This window comes from Herpailurus yagouaroundi, unplaced genomic scaffold, assembly GCF_014898765.1.
Source record: "Herpailurus yagouaroundi ecotype Mexico unplaced genomic scaffold, PumYag 163, whole genome shotgun sequence".
In the NCBI taxonomy this organism is placed as follows: Eukaryota; Metazoa; Chordata; class Mammalia; order Carnivora; family Felidae; genus Herpailurus; species Herpailurus yagouaroundi.
In genome coordinates this window covers 41456950-41482796 of record NW_024412404.1, presented here as the reverse complement: position 1 = coordinate 41482796, position 25847 = coordinate 41456950, and the positions used below count along the sequence as shown (strand labels likewise).

General features: G+C 43.7%; 1 protein-coding gene across 6 annotated transcripts in view; it reads right to left on the bottom strand.

Annotated features, from left to right (window-relative positions):
* SUFU (SUFU negative regulator of hedgehog signaling) overlaps positions 1-25847 on the bottom strand; it is a 124675-nt gene that overhangs the window by 40551 nt on the left and 58277 nt on the right. For all 6 annotated transcript variants that reach the window (XM_040486290.1, XM_040486294.1, XM_040486291.1 and 3 more), the window contains exons 4-6: positions 4315-4457; positions 3295-3380; positions 2946-3018 (exon numbers count right to left, since the gene is read on the bottom strand). In XM_040486290.1, the coding sequence (XP_040342224.1) occupies positions 2946-3018; positions 3295-3380; positions 4315-4457 (302 nt within the window). The remainder of the gene's footprint in view (positions 1-2945; positions 3019-3294; positions 3381-4314; positions 4458-25847) is intronic.

The window sequence follows — 25847 nt, the reverse complement described above, 5'->3', positions numbered from 1 at the left end:
AAATGGGGGCCTGGAGGGCAGTGACCAACTACAGACCCCACCAGAGGCCCTTCCTTTGTGCAGGCCTTGGCACTGTGGAGTCCAAACACTCTCCAAATAGCCTCAAGGAAGAGCTGTACCCAAACATCCCTGGGATTTCTGGTAAAACATAGTTCTGTGATGCTGGGCATTGGATTAAAGGTCATCTGGAAGGCTCTAGCAACATTGCTTATAAACAGCCACGTGGGCCAAATAAAGCTCCTAAGTGAAAGCACCTCAATAAGAGTCTGCACCCCGCTGTCTGCCTGACCCTCTCCCTGCGGCTCCACAGGCATCACACCAGCCTGCTGCTCAGCCAGGGAACTATGTGTGGAAACACAAGGAAAGGTCCTTATTTCTTGAGACCAGTAGCAGATGGCCCCGCCCTGATGCCTCCTTTCCAGCGCTACCATCAGCTTAGGTGAAGCTCAGGATTCTTTTTTTTTTTTAATTTAAGATTTTATTTTTAAAGAATCTCTAACACCCAGCGTGGGGCTTGAACTTGAAACCCTGAAATCAAGAGTTGCATGCTCTACTGACAGAGCCAGCCAGGCACCCCGAAGCAGGGGATTCTGAGCACAGACAGGGAGAGGCCGACGGCAGGAGCAGCTCCATGTTCCAGGTAGGAGCATGTGGGCCCTGCTTTGCTCAGGGTAGAGTCTGAGTTTTTCCCTTTCCATTGGCTGCCCTGAGGACACTCACCTAAGCAAAGAGCTGAGGAGGTCTCCTGACTCAACTAGTTCAGCCCACTTACTTTACAAGTAAAAAAAGAAAGAATTAGGACCCGGAGAAGGGACTTCTTTAGGCACACAGCTGGCTGGTAGCAGGGCCTGGAGCAAAGGAACAGGAGCCAGCTTTTAAATGAACTGCCTATGAGCAGGCCCCAGACAGCTACAAACGAGTACAGCAGAGTTCCCCTTGGTGCACAGGGCAATCAGGTGAGAAAGCTGGACTTTGTTCCCAAGGTCTCCCCCTTTTTTTTTTTAATTTTCATTTTTTATTTTTAAGTAAACTCTACACCCAATATGAGGCCTGAACTTATGACCCTGAGATCAAGAGTTGTGTGCTCTACCACTGAGCCAGCCCCCCAACACCTCCTGCTTGCTTTCAAAGACCAGTAGGTGCTCTGGGTCCTGTTGGCTGGTCTCAGCAGAGCCCCAAGACTAGGATGGAGAACTGTTCTTGGCATGCAGAGAAGGACGGGCTGCTTATCCTACTAGTTCAAAGGACCAAGTTCTTTCTTAGTACTTGGCACTTATGACAGGGGCTAAACAGTGGCCCATGTTGGATCCCAGTGTGGCTGCCGAACAATGACATAGGGAAACATAGAGAAACAAACCTTCATGGTTCCTGGTTTTTGCATAAGCAGAAGCTACAGGGAAACCAAGTATAAAGCAGCAATAACAAAGGATCCTCCCAGCAATTTAAAAACTTCAGTGTTACAGGCACTAGGAAAATAGAGGAGCATCATCTGTGAATGAGGAGGGCTTCTGCCCAAGAACTCATAAGTCTACAGTAAAGAACCCACAGGGACTGCTGGCTGTATGTCTGCCTGCCACCTCTCGTTCCTCCTGAAGGAGATGGAGCTCCTAGTGCCTGCCCACGGCCTACCATATTTTTACAGACACATAAAAGGTTCAGAGACGGCAATGACCTGCAATTGGTGGGGGGAAGTAGAAGAAAGCGTACACAAGCCAGGGACATTCTTAGTTGTCTGCTGTCCTGTTTCATGAGCAGCCCATTAGGAAGGAAGTTATGCTCTAGGTGGTTTTCAAAATTAACTTGCATGCAAAGAGTGTTTCTTCTAAGAAACCAAAGATGTCACTGCACAGCTGGGTCACAGTGAGTGGGCAACTGCAGGCCTGCATGTATACAGACTTCCTTTAGACATCAAAGAATGCCAGCCTCCCCAGGGGAGGAGCTTGGAGTCTGACTGCCCAAGGGGAAGATGTATCTAAAAGGGGGGAATACGATCATTAGACCCATCAGAATTCCCACTGCAGCTGGGTCATGGGGTCAGTATCACCTGCTCCGTCGGTTATGGGGTGCTGGCGGTGGAGGGGTGGTTCCCTGAAGGGCAGTCTATATTCTTTTAAGAAAGGGGAAGTGGGAGGAAGAATAGTGGGCAAGCAATATTGATTTTCTGTAGCTGCTGCTGATCTTTTTTTTTTTTTTTTTATGTCAGGTGTACTGATGTATGATTTACATACAATAAAATTCATCCTTTTTTTACCCTTAAAAAATGTTTTTTATGTTAGAGACAGAAAGAGAGAGAGAAAGAGAGTGGGGGAGAGGGGCAGAAGGAGAGAGAGGGAGAGAATCTTAAACAGACTGCATATTCAGCAAGGAGCCCGACTCAGGGTTTGATCCCACAACTCTGGGATCATGACCTAAGCTGAAATCAAGAGTTGGATGCTCAAATGACTGAGCTACCTAGGTGCCCATTTTCATCCTTTTTTTTTTTTTTTTAATGCTTATTTATTTTTTGAGAGACAGAGACAGAGCAAGAGCGGGGGAGAGGACAGTGAGAGAGGGAGTCACAGATTCCAAAACAGGCTCCAGGCTCCAAACTGTCAACAAAGAGCCTGACGCGGGGCCTGAACTCACGAACCGAATCGCGAGATCGTGACCTGAGCTGAAGTCAGAGGCTTACCCGACTGAGCCACCTGGATGCACCCTGCCACCAACCCCCCCCACCGTTTTCTTCCTTTTTAAATGCAAAAAGACACGTGTCAGAGGCAAGTTTCCTGGCCTGAAATCTCTGCTCCCTGTGTGCTCTGCAGAATTCAAGGAACAAGTTGAAATCATGCCATATTTCTATTCACTCACAAATAAAACTCCTCCATTTTCCCAGCATGAAAGCCAGTGTTATTTGGAAGAGGCCTAGGCAGAATGTGCTAGAAAGGTTTTCCTCACTCAAGACATACTTGCAGGTGTGGATCGATCTCAAATATGGTCTCTCCCCTCCTCATGTCAGTTATCAGCCAGGGGCCGCCAGCGCTGTGGACAAGGAAAGGGGACAGGATGGTAACTGAGGGCCTGGGGCTGATGGTCTGGGGATTCAGACTGCCCTGTTTGCTGCCCTAGGCCCAGAACACAGGGAAGCAGTTAGAGGTCAGGGGCTGTCAGGGAGCAAGTCGGTAAGAATCCCTGACGTGAAAAATCGGTGCCTGAAAAGCAACGTAAGGGGAAGCCCACATACGGGGTTAAGGAGGAACCCCCACCCCCAGGCCCAGGGAGCCAGGCCCCCACCTCATAGGCTGGGGGTGTACTCACACAGGCACCGTCCGCAGCAGCTCCAAGATGCCCTGCCCGTTCCACTGCTGGGCTGCATGGAGCTCCTCGGTACAGACGCCAACAATCTGGGACCCCGGGGACAAGATGCGGTTGTGTGTTAATGACCACTCCCCCCCCGCCCCACCCCCCACCCCAGAAGAACCACCACCTAGGCTCTTTTAGGGTCAACTCAAGTTGGGGGACCACAGGCAAGATATGTGGTCAGAGGCTGGTCTATGCAAAATGGGACGGTTTCCTGGCTAGGAGAGAATAGCTGCCTGGCTAGGAGATGGAAGAATTCACAGATGGGGCACTAAGGCCTGACCCTTGCCCCGTTATAATGGGCCAGACTTGTGTCTGGGTGACACAAAGTCTAGCCCTAGACTACAGAGGCAAAAATCAGTCTGGGTCCTCAGCCTGTCCCTGGAAGCAGAGGGTGTTCAGCGAGATGTTCCTGCCGGGGCTATGATCACAGGGAATGTAAACAGAGGAGACTCTGAGACCCTTCAAGCTCAGAATGACAACCAAAGGGCCCCAGAAGTTTGCAGAAAAGCTTCCTTCCTCGTCAGGGGCTGGGCCTTTATGTAAACCTCAAGGGAAACAAGTGAACCTTCACACAGACACCATCATGCCCACAAGTGAGCCCAGGTGCAGCCAGAGTGGAGGCACACCCCTTCGGTGAGGGCAAGGCCAGCCCGACGCTGCCTTCCTGCTAGGAGGTCCTGTGCCTACTGCTGTCTGGGTCTTTACTAGTTCATCAAATACCCACCCTGTTAGCCACTCAACTACAGCCATTCTCCAGCCACCCCCACATGGCCCCTTACCTTTCCCCCTTCTCCCATCTCAGCAGGCTAAATCAGACCATCCGACTATACCTGACGAACCATCAGAGGGGACAGAAAATGCAAGAAGACTGAAGGAAATCTCCTGTTCCCTTCACCTCCCCCACCCAAGCCCTTCTGTCCTACTAGGACTTCTCGCCCAGGAAAGGCTTGAGCCCATGTCCAACCCGCGCCTCACCTGGAGGAATGTAACTACCCCAAAGGGTGTCTGCACGGGCTGCATCTGTGGGTCTTCTGTCAGCAGCATGTGCTGAATTCTTGACTCACTGTTATCCAAAGGGCTGTGCCAAGACACGTGGTCCCCACTGCAGAAGGTGTTCTCTGTGGGAGAGACATGGCAACGCTCAGTGTTGGAGGCCTCGCGTCTAGGCCTGGAACCCTGGTATCTGAGAAGCCTGGGCTGGGAAGCTGCCCAGCCTTCCAGGGGAAGCATTCACTCATATGGGAGAAAAGATTGTGGATATTCCCCCAAAACCAAACGTGTCCCTGCTTGCCAGTTCTGCCAGCCTTCAGTAGAATAGGACAGCCTGCTAGCGTGGATGCTCACTTGGCCTGGCACATCCAAAAACTTATTTGGGGTGGGAGGGAGCCATGATCAGGTCTGCCAAAAAAGAATAAAGTGCTTTAGTGTGGGACCACCTGGCCAGAAATCCTCAGGGAGGCTAGAGGGCAGTGAAAGCACTTCACCTTGGAAAAACACATGCCTGGTTCCAATCCTTTTCTGTGCTGCTGAAAGTGTTCTAAAAGGAACCAACAACTGTGGAGGGCCTTTGAAACTGGTCACTGGCTTCCCACAGGTAGACAGATACAGGGATTTCTGAGGAACACTGGGGGCTTCAAGTACATGGAGGTCTAAATTGGGCCTCACACACCTCAGCAGAGATGTACAGTCTGGAGGGACAGGTGTTTCCATGAAAACACAGACACTGTGCCCAGGAGAAATGTGCCAAAATGGCCAACTCACAGCCTCACCCCTGCACTTCACACAGGCTCATCACTTCAAAAAACTGTTTAGGGTACCATAACCACACAGAAGAAAACACCCATGTGGTATGAAGTCACCCCTGACCCCTGACTCTTATGTTCGGCACCCTTCCAAAGGTGCTCTGCATTTACCAGTCTGTGTGCATCTACAGTTCTCTCCACCCCTTATTTTATTTATTTATTTTTGTAATACAAATGGCAGCACACTGTTTTGCATGTTTTGCTTAATGATATATCTTGGGGGATCATTTCATATCAGCACATAATAAGCTACCTCATTCTTAAAATATGTTTTAAGTTTATTCATTTTGAGAGAGAGAGAGAGAGAGAGAGAGAGAGAGAGAATCCCAAGTAGGTTCTGCACCATCAACATGGAGCCCGACTCAGGGATTGATCCCACAAACTACGAGATCAGGACCTGTGCTGAAATCAAGAGTCGGAAGCTTAACCAACTGAGCCACCTAGGCACTCCAAAAGCTACCTCATTCTTTTTTTTTTTTTTTTTTTTTTTGAGAGAGAGAGAGAGAGAGAGAGAGAGAGCAAGAATGAGTGGCAGAGATAGAGAATCCCAGGAGGGGCAGAAGGAGAGAGAGAGAGAGAGAGAGAGAAGTGGGGCTCACCCGAAGCAGGGCTCATGTTTTTACCTGAAGAGGGGCTTGTGTTCACCTGAAACGGGGCTCAAGCTCACCCGATATGGGGCTCAAACTCATGAACCGTGAGATCATGACCTACCTGAGCCAAAGTCAGATGCTTAATGAGTGAGCCCCCCAGGCACCTGCTACCTCATTCTTTAAATGGCTATATGGTAGTTCATTGTGGTCTATCACTTATGACCTGGGAACCTTAACAGCTGGGGAATCTTCACTTTTTATTGATATTTAAGGCAAGGCAGAACATGAAAACGCGCGCGCGCACACACACACACACACACACACACACACACACACACACACGAGCCAGGGAAACCTGAGAGAGCTTCTGCTCTCACTTGTCTCGGTCTGAATACTAATTCCCTCCTGTGTCAGGTGTGGTTATACAACTACTTTTTCCACCTAAGAGGCTCAGTTTTTTGGTCCTAACCTCAAAAGCATTCATTTATGAGGGTGAAGGAAGACTACTTCATCTAGGAAACATGGGTGATAAAGGGAGAGAAGACACATCTCCAAGCAGAGTCAACTAGAAACCTTCAATTTTCCCAATTCCTGCTGTGCCTGCTCTTCCCAGATTCCTTCTCCTTTTACAGAAACGTGTGTCTACAAGCAGCTTGCATGATCTACAAGTTAGAAACAAGGCAACAAGTAAAAAAGATTGAATTAGTTAATTCAAAAGCTTATCCCACAATAAGCTTACCCCATATGGCCTCACTGGCAAATTCTACCAAACATTTAAAGAATTGATACCAATTCTTCACAAACTTTTCCAACAAAAATAGAAGAGGTAACACTTCCCAATTCTTTCTATAAAACCAATATTACCCGATACCAAAGCCAGACAAAGGCATTACAAAAAAAGAAAGCCATAGACCATTATCCCTTATTCATACAGACATAAAAATCCTCCACAAAATAGTAGTAAACTGAACATAGCAACATAAAAAAAAGGGTTATATACAATGACCAAGTGAGATTTATCCCAGAAATACATGGTTAATGTAACATAAGAAAATCAATGTAATACACTACATCAATAGAATAAAGATTAAAAATAACCCCACAGGATCATCTCAATAGACAAAGAAGAAGCATTTGCAAAATCCAATACTCTTTTATGATAAAAACACTTAAACTAGGAAGAGATAGGAACTTCCTCAAACTATAAAAGCGCATCTACAAAAAACCTACAGCTAACATCATATTTGATAGTAAGGACTAAATTATTTTCCTCTAAGATCAGGAACAGAACACAGATGCCTACTCTTATCAGTTCTATTTTACATTGTCCTAGAGGTTCTAACCAGGGCAACTAGGCAAGAAAAATAAACAAAAATCTGGGTAAACTGGAAAGGAAACGAAAATGTATTTGCAGATGACATGATCTTGTACATAGAAAACCCTAAGGAATCCACTAAAAAACTATCAGTATAAACAAGTCCAGCAAGGTTGCAGGGTACAATAGCAATGTACAAAAATCACTTGTATTTCTGTACATTAGCAGTGAATAATCTGAAAATGAAATTAAGGGGCTCCTGGGTAGCTCAGTCGGTTAAGCATCCGACTTTGGCTCAGGTCATGATCTCGCTGTTCGTGGGTTTGAGCCCCATGTCAGGCTCTGTGCTGACAGCTCAGAGCCTGGAGCTTGCTCTGGATTCTGTCTCCCTCTTTCTCCACCCCTCTCCAGCTTGTGCTCTCTGTCTCTCAAAAATAAATGAACATTAAGAAACTTCCATTTACAATAGAATCAAAAAGAAAACAATGCTTAGGAATAAACTTAACAAAAGAAGTGTAAAACTTGTACTCTGAAAACTACAAAACACTGTTGAAAGGATTTAGAGAAAGCCTAAATAAATGAAAAAATGCAGTATACATGGACAGAAAGAGAGACTTAATATTGTTAACCGTAATATTCCCCAAATTGATCTACAGATTCAATACAATCCCTATCAAAATGCCAGGTGCCTTTTTTTACAGAAATGTACATGGTGATCCTAAAATTCACATGAAAATGCAAGGGACTCAAAATAGCCAAAAGAAGCTTGAAAAGACAAACAGGGGTGCCTGGCTGGCTCAGTTGGTGAAGTGTGCAACTCTTGATCTTGGGGTTGTGAGTTTGAGCCCCACGTTGGGTGTAGCAATTATTTAAAAATAAAATCTTTAGGGGCCCCTGGGTGGCTCAGTTGGTTAAGCGTCTGACTTTTGGTTTCAGCTCAGGTCATGATCTCACCAATGTGGGTTTGAGCCCCATGTCAGACTCCACAGCTGCAGCGTGGAGTCTGCTTGGGATTCTCTCTCTCTCTCCCTCTCTCTTTGCCCCTCCCCCACTTGTGCTGTCTCTGTCTGTCTCAAAATAAATAAATAAACTTAAAAAAATAAAATCTTTAAAAAGAAAGGAAGGAAGGAGGGAGGGAGGGAAGGAAGGAAGGAAGGAAGGAAGGAAGGAAGGAAGGAAGGAAGGAAGGAAGAAAAAGACAAAGTTGGAAGACTTAATCCTACTGATTTCAAAACTTGATACATGGCACAAAAACAGACACTCAGATCAATGGAACAGAATAGAGAACCCAGAAATAGACCCACAAATATACGGCCAACTAATCTTTGACAAAACAGGAAAGAATATCCAATGGAATAAAGACAGTCTCTTCAGCAAGCAGTGCTGGGAAAATTGGACAGTGACATGCAGAAAAATGAACCTCAACCACTTTCTTACACCATACGCAAAAATAAACTCAAAATGGATGAAAGACCTAAATGTGAGACAGGAAGCCATCAGAATCCTCGAGGAGAGAGCAGGCAAAAACCTCTTTGATCTTGGTGGCAGCAACTTCTCCAGAGGCACATCTCCAGAGGCAAGGGACACAAAAGCAAAAATGAACTATTGGGACCACATCAAAATAAAAAGCTTCTGCACAGTGAAGGAAACAATCAGCAAAACTAAAAGGCAACTGACAGAATGGGAGAAGCTTTTTGCAAACGACATATCAGATAAAGGGTTAGTATCCAAAATCTATAAAGAACTTCTCAAACTCAACACCCAAAATACAAATAATCCAGTCAAGAAATGAGCAAAAGCCATGAATAGACACTTCTCCAAAGAAGACATCCAGATGGCCAACCGACACATGAAAAAGCACTCAACATCACTCATCATAAGGGAAATACAAATTAAAACCACAATGAGATACCACCTCACACCTGTCAGAATGGCTAACATTAACAACTCAGGCAACAACAGATGTTGGTGAGGATGCAGAAAAAGAGGATCTCTTTTGCCCTGCTGGTGGGAATGCAAACTGTACAGCCACTCTGGAAAACAGTATGGAGGTTCCTCAAAAAGTTAAAAATAGAACTACCCTACGGCCCAGCAATTGCACTACTGGGTATTTATCCAAGGGATACAGGTGTGCTGTTTCGAAGGGACATATGCACCCCAAGGTTTAGAGTAGCACTATCCACAAGAGCCAAAGTATGGAAAGAGCCCAAATGTCCATTGATGGATGAATGGATAAAGAAGATATGGTATATATATACGATGGAGTATTACTCGGCAATCAAAAAGAATGAAATCTTGCCATTTTCAACTACGTGGATGGAAATAGAGGGTATTATACTAAGTGAAATTAGTCAGAGAAAGACAAATATCATATGACTTCACTCATATGAGGACTTTAAGATACAGAACAGACGAACACAAGGGAAGGGAAGCAAAAATAATATAAGGGAAGGGGACGAAACATAAGAGACTCTTAAATATGGAGAACAACAGAGGGTTACTGGAGTGGTTTTGGGAGGAGGGATGGGCTAAATGGGTAAGAGGCATTAAGGAATCTACCCCTGAAACCATTGCTGCACTATATGCTAACTAACTTGGATGTAAACTTAAGAAATTAGATTACATTAAATTAAAAAAAAAAAAAACAACTTGATACAAAGCTACAGTTACCAAGACAGTGTGGTACTAGCATAAGGATAGACATTTGATCAATGTAACAGAATTTAGAGTCCAGAAATAAACCCTCACATTTATGACCAATTAATTTTTGAAAAGAGTGCCAAGACAATTCAATATAAGAAAGGCAGTCTTTTCAGAAAATGGTACTGGAACAACTGGATATCCACACACGAAAGACTCAAGTTGGATCTCTTCCTTACACCATAAACAAAAATTAATTTAAAATGGATCATACGCCCAACTATAAGAGCTGAAACCGTAAAACTCTAAGAAACACAGGAATAAATCTTCTGACCTTAAATTAGGCAGTGGTTTCTTAGACACCAAAAGCACAAGCAACAAAGGAGAGATAAATTGGACTTCATTAAAATTAAAACCTTTTGTGCTGCAAACAGTACTTTCACAAAGTAAAAAGAAATGCAAACCAAAACCACAATGAGAGGACACTTCACAACCATTAGGATGGCTATTATAAGACAAAACAAAATACCACCCAAAAAATAACAAGTGCTGGTGAGGCTGTGGAAAAACTGGAACTTTGGTGCACTGTTCCTGGAAATGTAAAATGGCGCAACCACTGTGGAAACCAGTGTGACAGTTCCTCAAAAGGTTAAACATAGAATTATCACATGATCCAGCAATTTTACTTCTGGATATATACCCAAAAGAATTATTAAAAAAATTTTTTTAATCTTTATTTATTTTTGAGAGAGACAGAGACAGAGACAGGGTGCGAGCAGGGGAGGAACAGAGAGAGAGGGAGACACAGAATCTGAAGCAGGCTCCAGGCTCTGAGCTGTCAGCAGAGCCCAATGCAGGGCTCGAACTCACTAACCATGAGATTATGACCTGAGCCAAAGTCGGACGCTTAACTGACTGAGCCACCCAGGTGCCCCTAAACACAATTAAAAAAAAAAAAAAAAGAAAAGAAAGTGAACAGACAATATACAGAATGGGAGAAAATATCTACATAGATCTTGTAGGTATCCAGAATATATAAAGAAACTTACAGCCCAATAATAAAAAGACAAATAATCCAACTTTATAATGGGTAAAGGATCTGAATAGAATTTTTCTCCAAGAAAGATATACAAATAGCCAATAAGCACATGAAAAGATGCTTTACGTGATTAGCCATTAGGGAAATGCAAATCGAAACAGCAGTGAGATACCATCATTTCACACCCACTAGGGCGGCTACAATTAAAAATAACAATAACGAGTGTTGGTAAGGAAAGAAATTATAACCCTCACACACTGCTGGTGGGAATGTAAAATAGTGGAATGCTTTGGAATACAGTTTGGCAATCCCTCAAATGATTAAACTTGGAGCTGCCATATGACCTAGCAATTCCAAGCCAATGTATATTCCCAAGAGAAATGAAAACACGTTCACACAAAGACTTGTACATGAATGTTCACAGCAGTGTTATTCACAACAGCCCAAAGTGGGAAATAACCCAATGTCTATCGACAAATGAAAAGATAAAGAAGAGGCGCCTGGGTGGCTCAGTCGGTTAAGCGTCCAACTTCGGCTCAGGTCATGATCTCACGGTTCGTGAGTTTGAGCCCCGCGTTGGGCTCTGTGCTGACAGCTCAGAGCTTGGAGCCTGCTTCACATTCTGCGTCTCCCTCTCTCTCTACCCCTTCCCTGCTCATGCTCTGTCTCTCTCTGTCTCAAAAATAAACACTAAAAAAAAAAAAAAAATTTTTTTTTAAAAAGATAAAGGAAATATGGTATGTCCACACAATGGAGTATTATTTGGCAATAAAAATGAAGTACTGATACACGCTATAACACAAACCTTAAAAACATTATACTAAGTGAAAGAAGCCAGTTCCAAAAGGACATATGCAATTCCATTTTTTTTTAATTTTTTTTTTTAATTTTTTTTTCAACGTTTATTTATTTTTGGGACAGAGAGAGACAGAGCATGAACGGGGGAGGGGCAGAGAGAGAGGGAGACACAGAATCAGAAACAGGCTCCAGGCTCTGAGCCATCAGCCCAGAGCCTGACGCGGGGCTCGAACTCACGGACCGCGAGATCGTGACCTGGCTGAAGTCGGACGCTTAACCGACTGCGCCACCCAGGCGTCCCTGCAATTCCATTTGTATGTAATGTTCAGAATAGGCAAATCTATGCAGACAGAGAGATTGGTGGTTGCCTAAGGCTAGAATGGTTAGTGATTTGTATGGCACTGCTTTTGGGGGTGATGAAAAGGTTCTGGGGTTCATTGTGGTGACAGTTTCACAACTGTGAATTACACAGTATATGAATTATATCTCAATAAAGATGTTAAAAAATACAGAATATAGTAGGTGAAAGGGAGGAATCTTGAGGGAAAGGCAAAGTAATCAAAGCAAAGCCAAGGTCTTGGATTCTTGGTTACTACCTTCTCAGGTAAGCTGTGGCCTGGGAGAAATGTGACTCATAATGCTGAGACATCACAGCATTTTATGGTCTACACGACCTGAATGACCAACGTTTTCATTTTCCACAAATCAGGAAAGGATCCGTGAGACAGACTGCCCGAAGTCATGGGGGCAAGTCAGTGATGGTGAGCACAGTGCCACATTACCCAAACTTTCTAGTCATCCGTAACACTTCTGTGTTGGTACCAGCTGTATGACAACCTGCATTTACCCCAAGATTGACTCACTTTTTAAAACCTAAACAAACTTAGTTTAAAAGGAAACTTCATATTACTACTAAATCAGGAAAATAAAAGGAAAATCAGTGTTGCATATGGTAACTGCAAAGCGATTTCCTGAAAACAAATTTAATTTCTAACAGCTACTGTTATCTACCTGACATTATTAAAAACTGAAATGAACCAGAGTTGAAGAGCCATTAGAGGTTTAAAGAGTCATATCAAACTGATAAATCAGAAGGATTGAATCAGAGACCTGAAGAGGGAAGAGAGTCCTCACTATTTGGATCATTGAATGCCTTGTCCAGTCATGAACTAAAATCTCCAGCTGGCTTTGGCAAACCCTGGTGTCGTGGTTAACTTTGCAGTTGGGAAGGCCCAGATCCTATTTGCTTCTGCCCCTTACTAGTTACAACCCTCAGCAACTTGCCCAACCACAATTCCCAAGCCAGTTTCCTCATCTGTAAGCAGGGAATAGCGTGCCTCAGTTTGCTTTCCACCGTTGCATGTTATTCCTGTACTGGAATACATACGGTACAGCTATTCCTGCCCAGGTCCTAGTCCCTCTACCAGAAATCAAGAACCTGCCACAGAGCCTGTAGCTCACAGCAGAGGCCAGTAGGTGGCACCATCGCTCCTGTTTTAAGAAAGAGTTGGTCAAGTTCTCTCCCCTGACCCACATCTGGCTGGCTGGTCTATACAAATATACTCCAAACCTGACAGGAACAGCAATTGGAAACAGGGAAAAGGCTGAACGGTTTTGGAGCCATGATGTTTTATTAATCAGAACGGACCGGGTTTAAAAATAATTGTTGTACAAACCCAAACTGTTTAAATGAAATAAGAATGACCAAAAAAATACCTTGTACAGGTTTAATTTGGGAAGGGGCCTAATTTAGGCAGCTGGGAGGGGAGATCCTAAGGCAGAAAAGGGAGACGGACCCAGTGGCTGCTCTGGGACCAACACACGTGGGATCAGGAGTGAGTTAAAAAGAAGGAAGGGAGAGGAGAACGCATAACCACACCAGAAAGGTTTAGAGCGTGAGACGCTAACAACCTTCCAGCATAGGACATGGTCTTTCTTCCCCAGCTCTGCCTGGTGGGGGAACCAGACTTATTAGCTCTGCTGTGGCCAAGAAACAGTCTTTCTTAACAATGAAAGAGCCTTGGTCACAGTTTTCAAGCCTGGGACAAAGCCACAATGGGCTCATTCTTGAGTCCAGTCTGGTCTTTATGCCCTGGATGCTCGGCCCCATTCTGTGTGGAGCCACTGCGGGCCTCAGCACTCAGGCCCCAGCGCCCACCCCAGGAAGCTCTCAGCCCCTTCAGATGGGTTTTCAAATGCTAATAATGCCTCGGTCGGAGGCCCAGCTGTTCAGTCCAGTGGTTAGAGGGGCGCCATTTCCTCTCTCTTCAGCTCCCTGAAGTGTCCTAACCAAGACATTAGGATGCAAATCCCTGGGACCTCCACCCAAACCACATTAGCAGAGGGGCCTTCTAGGGTCTCAAGGCAGGCCATTCCAGGTGAAGCCTGGATGCTCACTTTCCCTTCCCTTCCCTCTTCCTCTGAGCTCTAGCTCCAAGTACCCTGAGAAACCTCCCTCAGCTGCTGCCTATTGGGCAAAGTCACAGGGGGGAAGGCCACTCCAGGATGGCAAAGAGAGTCCAAAAACTGCTGTGTATACTTCTGCCCCTTGCTTAGCTGAAAGAAAGGGTTCACTACTCTGTGTCTCCTTCCCCATTAGCAAACAACCCCTGGCAAGAACTGTATGGGAACGCGAGTGCTAACAGGCCCCTCAGATTGGCCCTCACCCTACCCCCACCTCCCAAACATCCAGCTTTAGTCTAGCTGTTTGAAGTTGGGCTGTGCCGGATATAAGAAGTTAGCAAGATCTAGGGAAATGGGTTGCAGAAGAAAACAGCCATTGTTTGTAAAATAATTAGTGCTGCCTTTGAAACACTGAGGAACAAATACATTCTCTAAGAGTTCTTAATTCATCCCAACTCTGGAAAATGACTGTCGGTCTCCATTCTGTGTGAAAGTACAGTCCCAGCGATGATGTTTTACACAACAGTTTGGAAAGCGGTGCTCCACCCCCCACACCCTTTACTCGAATTAATTCACTTGGTCGGAAGAGAATGGGTTAATGTTGTCTTCCAGAGCAGGAAAGAGTGGGTATCTCATGGCTGAAGCTTGGACCCCTGAAGTCAAAGGCACTTTTGAGAGAGTGCTCTGAGAGGATGAAGGGCAAGGGCAGGAAACCCTGCTGAATTGTGCCAGGTGTCACAGGAGTGGCTGGTATACAAGGGGGATTTTAGAGAGTGCAGGAAAATGGGAGGTGGTGCAAAGCAGGCTGGCAGACTGGAGTCTGTCAACTCCAAGGTCAAATTTTTGAACGATGGGGTCGCCATCACAGTCTCGCAAGAAGCGGTCTCCAGTTTTCTTGCCTTCTTGGCGCTCACACATCACACCAATGCTCATACCTGCTTTGACAACGCGGGCTTAAGTGTCCTGTATGAAGACCCAGAGCTGGCTGGTTACCAGGAGGGCTCAGCAGTTCTTCCCTAAAATGCCAAATGTGCCAGACACGCCCCCAGCAACACAGACTGCTGATAGGGAAGCGTCAGGAAGCCTGTCCTCCTGTCTCCTGAAAGTCCCAGCATGAAACCAAGGCCCAAGGGGAGCATCTGGCAACTGCCCGACCCCACCCTCCTTCTTGAGAAGGCCTAAGAGGCTACTGCAGCCACTGTGGCCTGCTCGGCGGAGCTGGGTCCAAAGGCTCCCTCTGAGATTAGAAGACGGCCCCTTAGAGTCAACTGAAGGCCCACAAACTGAAATATCCTTATGGGGGCTGAAACACAAACCTGCACAGTCCCAGGCAGCCTCATGACACCCCAGTGAGAGGAGACAACCTGGAGGTTTTGCTGAATGAACCAGCCCTGGCCAGAGCAGTGGAGGAGGCAACGTTCAAAGTCAGTCCTCTTAGCCTCTGCCCAGCCCAGATGATCCTAACTGGGGCCAATGAGTTGGCCCACTGCCCCCGCTGGATCTCTCACGGAATCCTATCCTAATTTCTAAAGCCCAGGTGCTTTCTCCTTGCTCTATGCCAAGCTGTGGGGAGGGGAGGGATGTGTGTGCCTTGTTTACTTGTTTCTCGAGCCTACAAAATTTTAGGAGGGCATAGGGTATAGGACAGCCTAATGTCACTGCTACAGATTACATTTCTGGAGACCTCAACACAGCCATGAGATGCTATGCCGATTCTGGGGAGAGTATGACCCCAGGCACTGCGCTAAGACCCAGGGCCTCCTCCAGGTCTCCACTGCTTTCACATGACAGCACCCATCCAAGGACCAGTGGCACAGACCCTCTTCTCGCTGGGGAAGATCAGCAGCTCTCCTTCCTCCAGGAATCCAAACAAAGCGGTGGGTAAGCACTTCCCTGCCTGCCGGCCCTTACTCCCCATCTCCAAACCAAGGCTAGGATTTCAGCTTAGAGACTTGCAGCAGTGGTAAGGCAAGGCCCATCTCAGGAACTTGGGATAGCAGTTGAGAGCAGTGAGGAACACACATCACAGAGGAGCAAAAAATAAATATGTCCTGGGTTGATTCCCCTCTAACACTTCAGCGTGGCAAGGAGAACATATAAAAGGATGGGATATTCTAGAGCTTAGAGGCTTCAGCTGGTACAAAACAACAGAATTTGGCGCCCCCGCTCTTCTTCACACACACATGCACAGCAGACAAGATGCCTGCAGGGAAGGAGATCTCAGGAGCATGATGGCACACCCCCCTTGCAGGGTTTCAGATCAAACTTCTCCAAAGAAAGGCCATTTCCTTTTAAGAAAGAAAAAATAGCAAGAAGGCAGACAAACTGTGGGGGGAGGGAGAGAAACAGGTTCCCTGGACGTGTGAGGCTGTCCGGCAGAGTTCTTCATAGCTGGATGGCGTGGATGGTGGCTGGCTGACAAGTTTCTCCAACCCGGTCGAGCGGTAGAAGAAAGAATGAACTCCTCCCGGCCCCTTTGAAGGTTCTGAGTGCAGTTTCATGACTTGAAAAGTTAATTTGAGTGTTTGGTTAGAAAGCTTTCCTCAACCAGTTCTGTCTGATATTAATTTGGCTAAATGTGGTTGCAAGACACTGCGAGGGAAATGAATGTGCTGTACCACTTAATTAAATAAAGAAGAGCGAGGGGACATGTTTGTTCTTACAAAACTGAAAGGAAACGTAAAGGATATTCCTTCTAGGTTTTGCCCAGAATCAAAGGAATCGCCAAGGATTAGAAAGCCAGTCAAAAGAGACTCAAAATTGTTTCCCTATGTATTTTCTCAAAACCCTCTGGCTCCCCAGCTTCCTCCTCCCTCAAAGCCACAATCATGAAGGCAAACAGTGAAGTGTAAGGAAAATCCCTTTTATAGGCAGAGAAGCTCAGCAACCTGGAATAGGGGTCAGAGCAGTGGAGGCAGGAGGCTGGCGAGCTGCTGGGGTCTCAGGAGACACTCACCCACAAGCAAGTCTCTGGGGCCTGCAGGACTTTTAGGACTGGCAGGACAGCCTCACTCCCCACCCCACACCCCCCGCCCCAGAGGGTGAGCCCCTCAGTGCAAACAGAGCTCAGCAGGGTTTACCTGCCACAGCTTGTTGCTGTCACAAATCCTGTCCGTCCACCCTCTATGTGCCACGCTCTTCTATGAGGAATACAGATCCTTGCTCTCCATTTCCAGAGAGCCCTGAGTCCTAAGCTGGCAGATGCTTTCACTTTTCTTTTAAGGCAGCTCCATCTGTTTAGACACCTGTCAGTACGAGAAGGAGAAGTCTTTTGCCCAGAGGCTTGTAACTGGGCAAAACCCACTCCTGCTCCTCTCACGCTCCTGAGCCGGCACGGAGGGCCTGCCAACCGCATGCAGGTCCCTTTGTTCTTAAAGCCAAAATAACTATAGAGGGTTTTAAATGTGCAGTCCCTATATACATTTCAACCCCCCCTCAAAAGTGCCAGGAGATGCTTTGAAGCTTTAAAATCAAGCACATGCTTCTACTCTTTCCATCTTTTTCCTGAAGAGCCTAGGTAGGTCTACATCTACAACAGATGCTGCCAAGCATCTGTAAAGTAGCACAGTCACCTTGGAGGGCCACATGGCAGAATCTATTAATATAGAAAGTACTTTCCCTTTGACCTAATCGTTCTACCTCGTAGTACATATCTGCCCTAGAGCAAAACACGTTCACAAGGAGGAATGAATAAGGATGCTCACAACATCTGTGTGCTGTTTGTGATAGTGAAGAAATGGAAACAATCTGAATGTGCATGAAGGTTAAAATATGGCTTATCCATACTATAAAATCATGAGCAGCAGTAAAAGGGAATTAGATAAATCTTTATATGTTGACGTAGAAAGATCTCCAAGATGCACAGTTGATTAAAAAGTCCAATTGTTAAGGACAGAACAGTTTCGCTTACATTAAAGAAGGAAAGAGGCACCTGGATGGCTCAGTTGGTAGAGCATGGGACTCTTCATCTGGGGGTTGTGAGTTTGAGCCCCATGTTGGAGATACAGTTTACTTTAAAAAAAAAAAGGAAAAAAATATATACACAAACCCAAACCATTCTATAGGTACCCAGAAGGAGGTGAAAGCACAGAAAAAGTCTGGTCTGGTGCAAGGAAGCCACCATACAGATAAAGTGGTTTGGGGAGGGGCCTGAGATTGGGTTGTGTGGTCAAGGAGGACTTTGGCTTGATTCATAGAGTCTGAATTGTTAACTTCTGTTAACTTCTAAGATGGATTTATGTATTATTTGTATGCTTAAAAAAATAAAATGAGAAAGAAGCACTCCTCCTTCACATCTCTGGCATGCAGTGCGAACTCCTTTGGTGGCTCCAGCAGCCATCACACTGGCTACCATGCCACTCACTCTGAGTGCAGCGGTTACAGAACTGGGTGGTCCCAGAACCCAGGTGCCCATCCTTGGCTTGTATCTAAAATGTCACCAGTGGCACTTTCACCAGCTAAAGCATTTAAGTTCTTGAACAAACACCGCACCTTATCTTAAATTAACTAGGCTAATGATGCTGGTACTCTTGCCACAGACTTCAAACTTTTCTTGTTTGTTTTTCTTCTTCTCTTAGTGGTTATAGTCAGTTACATTAAAACAATCCCCTTCCTCTCCCTTGCTGTTTTTGTTCTTAGTCTTATTTCTGTACACTGCACATTATTTCCCATTAGCACTTGCTAAAATCTAAGATCAAAATGGTAGACACATCTATAGATCAACAACCAGACAGGGCCAGGTGACGATGGCTGCACACATCCACTATTCCCATTTGTTAGGGGTGGACACAGCTGATGCACTGCATCTATAACATTCTTCTTTTTTTTTTTTTTTAATTTTTTTTAACGTTTATTTGTTTTTTAAATTTTTTTAACGTTTATTTATTTTTGAGACAGAGAGAGACAGAGCATGAATGCGGGAGGGGCAGAGAGAGAGGGAGACACAGAATCCGAAGCAGGCTTCAGGCTCTGAGCCATCAGCCCAGAGCCCGACGCGGGGCTCGAACTCATGGACCGCGAGATCGTGACCTGAGTTGAAGTCGGACGCTTAACCGACTGAGCCACCCAGGCGCCCCTATAACATTCTCTTAAGTCGAAGAACTTTAGCATAGCCCTCATTCTGCCTAAATTCCAAGGAGGAAAGGCATTTTACCCCTCTGCAGTAGTCTGGAAATCTGGAGGGACAGACACACTACTTTAGGATAAACTTTTTTGCTTTGTTGTCACTTTATGTTTGTTTTTGGGAGTGGAGAGAGTTGTATTCTTGGCACTTATGGGCTAGGGAGGTGCGGGCAAAATAAGCATCTTTTTTTCCCTTCAGGAAAGAGGATGATGAGGACAAAATGTGGCTCTGGCATCTTTCAAAAGGAGAATCTGGTTCTGCCCTGACCCTGTGTATATAAAGCATTTGGTTTCCAATTAATATAAAAAGAGAAACCTTCTGGAGCCAGGTAAGAAGTTAAGTAGACCAAAGCAGAAATTGTTACCTTGAGCGTTACCCTCATTACAGAAAAAAAGTCTATCCTCGCCTAGACTGCAAGTTCAAGTGTAACCAAGTATGGAACTATTCAAGGGCAGGCCTGCTGTGGAGCACAAGGTTTTGCCCTAATACTCTCAGGAAGAAGCCGCTGCTGAGTGGGTCACTACATTCAGCCTGGCAGCAGAGAAAACTGGATCAATCAATCAAACCAAACCAATAAACTTCAATCCTTCTTCCTATTCACCAACCATACTGAGACAGTCTGAAGAGAAAGGAAAGCAGGTGGTATGAAGGTGACCTGAGTACTAAAGAAGACGGTTTCCAAGGAGTTCTTTTCACATAATCCACTAGGGCTTGGCCAATGCACCATACAGCTTTGGACTTCAAATGTCTCCAAAACACATTAAAAAAATTATTTTCCATTCCTGGTCTGAAACTCAGGCTTTAAACACACACACACACACACACACACACACACACACACACACACACACACAACTTGTTAAGGCGAATTTTCAACCAAAATTGAGAAAATAATACAATGAACTCCCATATACCCATCCCTTGGCTTCAATGATTATCAATTTATGGGCAATCCCCAAATCATCTATAACCCTACCCCCAAATTCCCATGCGATCCCCATAGGATTATTTTGTAGCAAATCTCAGACACCATATCATTTCACCCATAAGTATTTTAGTACAGATTCTAAGTGGTAAGTATTCTCTTTTAAAACCATAATTATGATTACAAGCATCACACCTAAAAAATTTGGCAGTAGATTCTTAGTATTGTCAACTATTAAAGTTATTGTCTAAATTGACTTTCTACAAATGTCTTTTACAGTTGGTTTGTTCAAATTACTATCCAAATTAGGGCCACACAGTGCATTTGGCTGGTTTAGTTTTTAAGTCTTTTCCATCTAAAAGTTTTTCCCTCTTCCTCTTTTTTTTTTTTTTTCTTATTGAAGGAACCAGGTTGTTTGTCCAGTAAAATTCCCCAAAGTCTGAATTCTGCTGATTGCATCCCCATGCCATCATTTAGCATGTTCCTTTGTCCCTTGGTGTTTCCTGTAAACGCCAAAGGTTAGAGCCAGAGATTGTGAGGTTAGCACCATGATGACAACTGCTAGATCCAGTATTTCATTAGAAGGTTCCAAAAACTATTCTATCACTCTTTATAATTTTCTTGCTGGAAATCTTCTTTAAAGGTACCCTGAGATAATTTATATAGGAAAGGCAGAAAGTGTGGTTCTTTTCCATTATTCACTAACTTTCAGAATAATAAATTATCAAATCTTCTAAACATGGTAAGTGAAGTTTTCCATTGTTTGTTTGCCTTTTTAAGTATTATTATGAACACATGGATTTTAATATATTTGATATGTCTCAATCCACTGCAGTTGTGATTGTTATTAATATTTATATTATTCCATCTTTGGCTGGTAGATGTTTCTAAAAATAGAGACTCTCTTGGGTCTGTTGATATGACCCTGACAATCTTTGGTAGCTGCCTTGTTTTCTGGTATATAAAGATGTTATAGGCTCATCCTGTATATTTTCTGCCCCAGAACTGGACATTTCTCCAAAAAGCCTTAGTTTGTTTTAGAAATAGTATATGGGGACCACAATCTGGAACCAGAAGTGTCTACTGCTACTGGATTATTGTTTCAAGACTTTTTCAGTAAACAAAGATAAAATATACATTTTTTAACAAAAAGAGAAAGTAATCTCAAGTTCATCAATATTTCCAGTTAAAATTTAAGAACACAGAATTTTTATTTATTTGATTTTATATTTGTGCTTCTTTTTCTCTTCCTGAAAACCTTGGGTTTTTAAAAAATTTTTTAAATATTGTTGATTTTTTCTTGTGAGAAAGAGAGACAGCATGTGAGTGGTGGAGGGGCAGAGAGAGAGGGAGATACAGAATCTGAAGCAGGCTCCAGGCTCTGAGCTGTCAGCACAGAACTGGACCTGGGGCTCAAACTCATGAACCTCAAGATCATGAATGACCTGAGCTGAAGTCGGACGCTTAACCAACTGAGCCATCCAGGTGCCCGAAAATCTTGGTTTCTAATATAATCATTTATTTGCTTTATCCTATTATATGTGTATACTAGTTTCAGAATAACACTATTATTAACAATATGATCACTGAAAATAGGTTTTTTTGCCTTTGTGATAGATTAGAGGTCTACAGTCACATTACTGTGTTTTAAAATCTAGGTGTATTGTTGATATCCATTGGATACGCTATGAATTTCATTTGTCTCATTTTGCTTATAATTTTTAGGAAGTGTTGGTAGGCCAACTTTAAGGTGGCCCCCAAAATTCCTCCCCACCTCCAGTGTTCACACCTTGAGTGTGAACAAGACTTGTAACTTGCATTTTGCTAACAGAATATGGCAAAAGCGAAGGTATTTTACAGGTATAATTAAGAACCCAAATCAATTGATGCTTTAATTTTTTAATTTTTAATTGTAGTAAAATACACATAACATAAAATATACCGTCTTAACCATCTTTAAGTTTACAGTTCAGTAGTGTTAAGTATATCCACATTGTCATGCAACCAGTCTCTACAATTCTTTTCTTACAAAACTGAAACTCTGTACCCATTAAACACTAACTCCCCACTCCCTCTCTTCAGCCCCTGTCCCTGTGAATTAAACTACTTCAGGTACCACATAGAAGTGGAACCATCCATTATTTGTCTTTTTGTGACTTTTTTCTAAGTACTTAGCATAATGACCTCACAGTTCATGCATGTTGTAGCATGCTCAGAATCTCCTTGCTTTTTAAGGCCTAATAATTTTCGCTTATATGGATATACCACATTTTGTCTATCCATTCATCTGTTGATGGACACGTGGGTTGCTTCCACCTTTCGGCTTGTGAATAATGCTGCTATGAACATCGGTATACAGATATCTCTTTGAGACCTTGCTTTCAATTCTTTTGGATGTATACCCAGAAGCAGAAATGCTACATCATATGGTAATTCTGTGTTTAATTTTTTTGAGGAATCGCTATACTGTTTCCCATAACGGTTGTACCATTTTACATCCCTCCCAGCAATGCACAAGGGTTCCAATTTCTCCACATCCTTGCCAACACTTGTTATTTTCTGGTGTGTGGTTTTTGTTTTTTTGTTTTTAAGATTTTATTTAAGTGATCTCCACACCCAATTGTGGGCTCAATCTCACAACTCCAAGATGGAGAGTCACATGTTCCACCAACTGAGCCAGCCAGGAGCCCCTTTTGTTTTTTAAATAGTATCCATCCTAATGGATATGAGGCCAAATCAAATAATTTTGAGTTAATTAAAAGGAAGATTACCTTTGATGGACTTGACTGGATGAAGGTAAAAGGCCTTAAAAAAAGGACTGTACATTCCACCCCACCCCCACACTTTTCTGCATTGCTTGCTTTGATGAAGCAAGCTGCCCAGAATCCTGCAGCTACAAGGAAAGGAGTTCTGCCAACAACCTCAGGGAACCTGGAAGCAGATCCATCCCTAGCAGAGGCTCCAAATAAGAATGCAGCCCAGGGACGCCTGGTGTGACTCAGTCGGTTAGGGTTAAGTGTCTGACTTGGTTTTGGCACAGGTCATGACCTCGAGGTTCATGGGATTGAGCCCCGTGTCAGGCTGTGTGCTCACAGCACAGAACATGCTTGGGATTCTCTCTCTCCCTCCCTCTCTGCCCCTTCCCCACTCACATGCATGCTCTCTCTCTCTCTCTCTCTCTCAAAAGTAAGTAAATAATCTTAAAAAAAAAAAAAAAGAATGCAGTGCAGCCCAGCAAACACTGATTTCAGCCTTGTGAGACTCTGTGAGACCCCGGTGAAGTCTAAGCAATACCCAGACTATTGACCCAAAGAGGCAATAATAAATGTGTGTTCTTTTAAGCCACTAATTTAGTGATAATCTGCTTTATAGCACAAAAAAAGCTAACACATAAAAATACTCATTTTGATTTGTCTTATAATTATATAAAATTTTAAATGGTTCCAAAGTCATAAATCTAAGAACAAGATATATTCAGAGAAGTTGGCTTCCTGTCCTCTCCATCTGTTCCCTCCTTCTCCCATAGATTACCATTTAAAAAATATTATGGTTTACCCTTCCATTTAAAAACATAAAGAAAAACATGTTTTCTTATATAAATGAAACTCACTATAGATACTTTTCTCTGCATTGCTTTTTTTTTTTTTTTTTTTTTCTTTCTCAAGATTGCAACGGCCATAGTTTTATTTTGGTTACACTACCACCACACACTTGATTCCATATCCCTGAATATTCAACAAATCTTTAGGCTATATGAAAAACAGAATTCTTTGCTTGATTAATTTGCTGGACATTTTAAATAACTGAGAACATTACACAGATATTCTTGACGAGGCAGTTCCACTGGTCATCCTCATCGGTGTTACCATTATTGCCATCAAATCTTTTACTGCACAGAATGATAAGGATTCATATTCCCAAATATAACTGGCTAATGTATACTGAAATATCTGAAATAGAGTAGTTGGGTTTATACATTTTAAGAGACATCTTGTTAACTTAGAGTGTATTCTATTTATATGATCAAGATCATAAATCTATAAACCATGCTGTATGAATTACACAAAAGACTGCAAATTCCCTATGGTAAACTGATTGCATTAATAGCCTCAATTAATACCATCTCTGAGGGTATTAATTTTGTAACTTTGTAGTCCCCTCCCTCCCTGACCCTAGGCTTGACCATGGGACTTACTCTGGCCAATGGGATAGTCAAACAGAGGCTTGACTAAACATGCACACATTTCCACTTCCTCTCATGGCCCCACCGCTGTCATAAGAAGATCCTTGTGCTAGTTATTACAAACACTGCTTCAGCTAATAGCCATTTGTGAGTATCTTTTCATGTTTTTGCTCATGTCTTTGGGATTCCTAGAAGTGGAATTGCTGCATCAAGGGGTAAATAGATGTGTTTTGCTGGATATTGATATGTTCTCTTCCACAGGGAGAGCACCATCTTGCATCCCACCATGAACACATGGAAGTCCCTGTTTCCTCACAGCTTGACAACAGGATACGCTCTCAAACTTGGAATCTACCAATCTGACAAGTGAGAAGTGGTATCTGAGGGTAGTTTGACTTACATTTCTCTTATTTTGAGTGAGATGACATCTTTCTTTTCATGTGTTTATGGGCCATTTGCTTGAAACATCAACATTTAACCCAGAGAGCTTTTTGGTTGGCGTCATCTCTGGCAACTTCAGAAAAGATAAATTAATGAAACACTGACTTCTCTTAGCTCTGTCACTGGCCACCATGGTGTAAGGTGAAAGCATCACTCAGCATTGACTGATTTTTTTCTACCAGATCATGGGGGCAAACAGTCACCTTAAATGTATGATATTTACCCTCAGGGAAAAGGCAAAACCAGATCCTCGATTGAAAGGTCTCCATGTAATGGTACTTCCCTTCGCTTTATTCTTGGGTGCATTTTTCTTTGCTGTTTAAGGTTACAACCTTAAACAAATCATTTAAATTCTCTGCATTTGTTTCTTTATGTATCAAAACATGATCATACTATCTACCTTGCAGGGTAGTTTTTAGAATCAAATAAATGAATTAAAATACATAAAAATTGCCCTATGTGCTGAATGTACTATACAAATTAAGCAAGTGTTATTCATTGGAAATATTCTATCACTGGAAAACACAACCACTGTTTGTTTATAAGAAAAAGATTAATCCATCCACTGTGGCAGAACAGACATCTTCCTCAGGGAGCCAGGACTCTACTTTTTGGCTCAGGAAACTAACCTACTTCCATAGTTTACATCAAGAAACACAGCTACGGTATTTATGGGTGTTCTCAGAGATGACCCAGCTGGATGAGACCTGGAGGGTTGTGGGACAGAAAGCATCAAGGAGGAGGAGGCAGGCTATTTGCAGAAAGCCAGACTGGAGCACAGCAGAAGCGGTCATAAGCACACTGGATTAGAAGAAAAATCAGCAGGTATTAAGTGGCATCTGGGCCCAGTGGTCTGAGCTCCCAGATCACCAACCCCATACTTAGCACTTAGAGCCCCTCTACAAAGGCCCTGGCCAGCAGCTGCCCAGACTTTACAGGGACAACTTCAGAGATGGTCAGTTTACTGCCTCCTGAGGCCTATGCATGTTAGAAAATGATTCTACATCCAAAAGAATAGTTAACAGCTTCCTAGTTCTCTTCTCTGGGCAACAAAGAAAAAATCCAATTCCTCTTCCATATGGCTAGACCTCAATATTTTTAAAACACCTGTTGTAGGTCATAGCTCACCACTCCCCACACCTCATCCCAAAGTCTTTTCTTCTCCAGACTAAAATGTTTCCAGTTTCCTTACTTATAAAGCCATTTCTCACAGACCACAGTTTAAGAGAGCTTTTGCCAGTCTGAAAGTC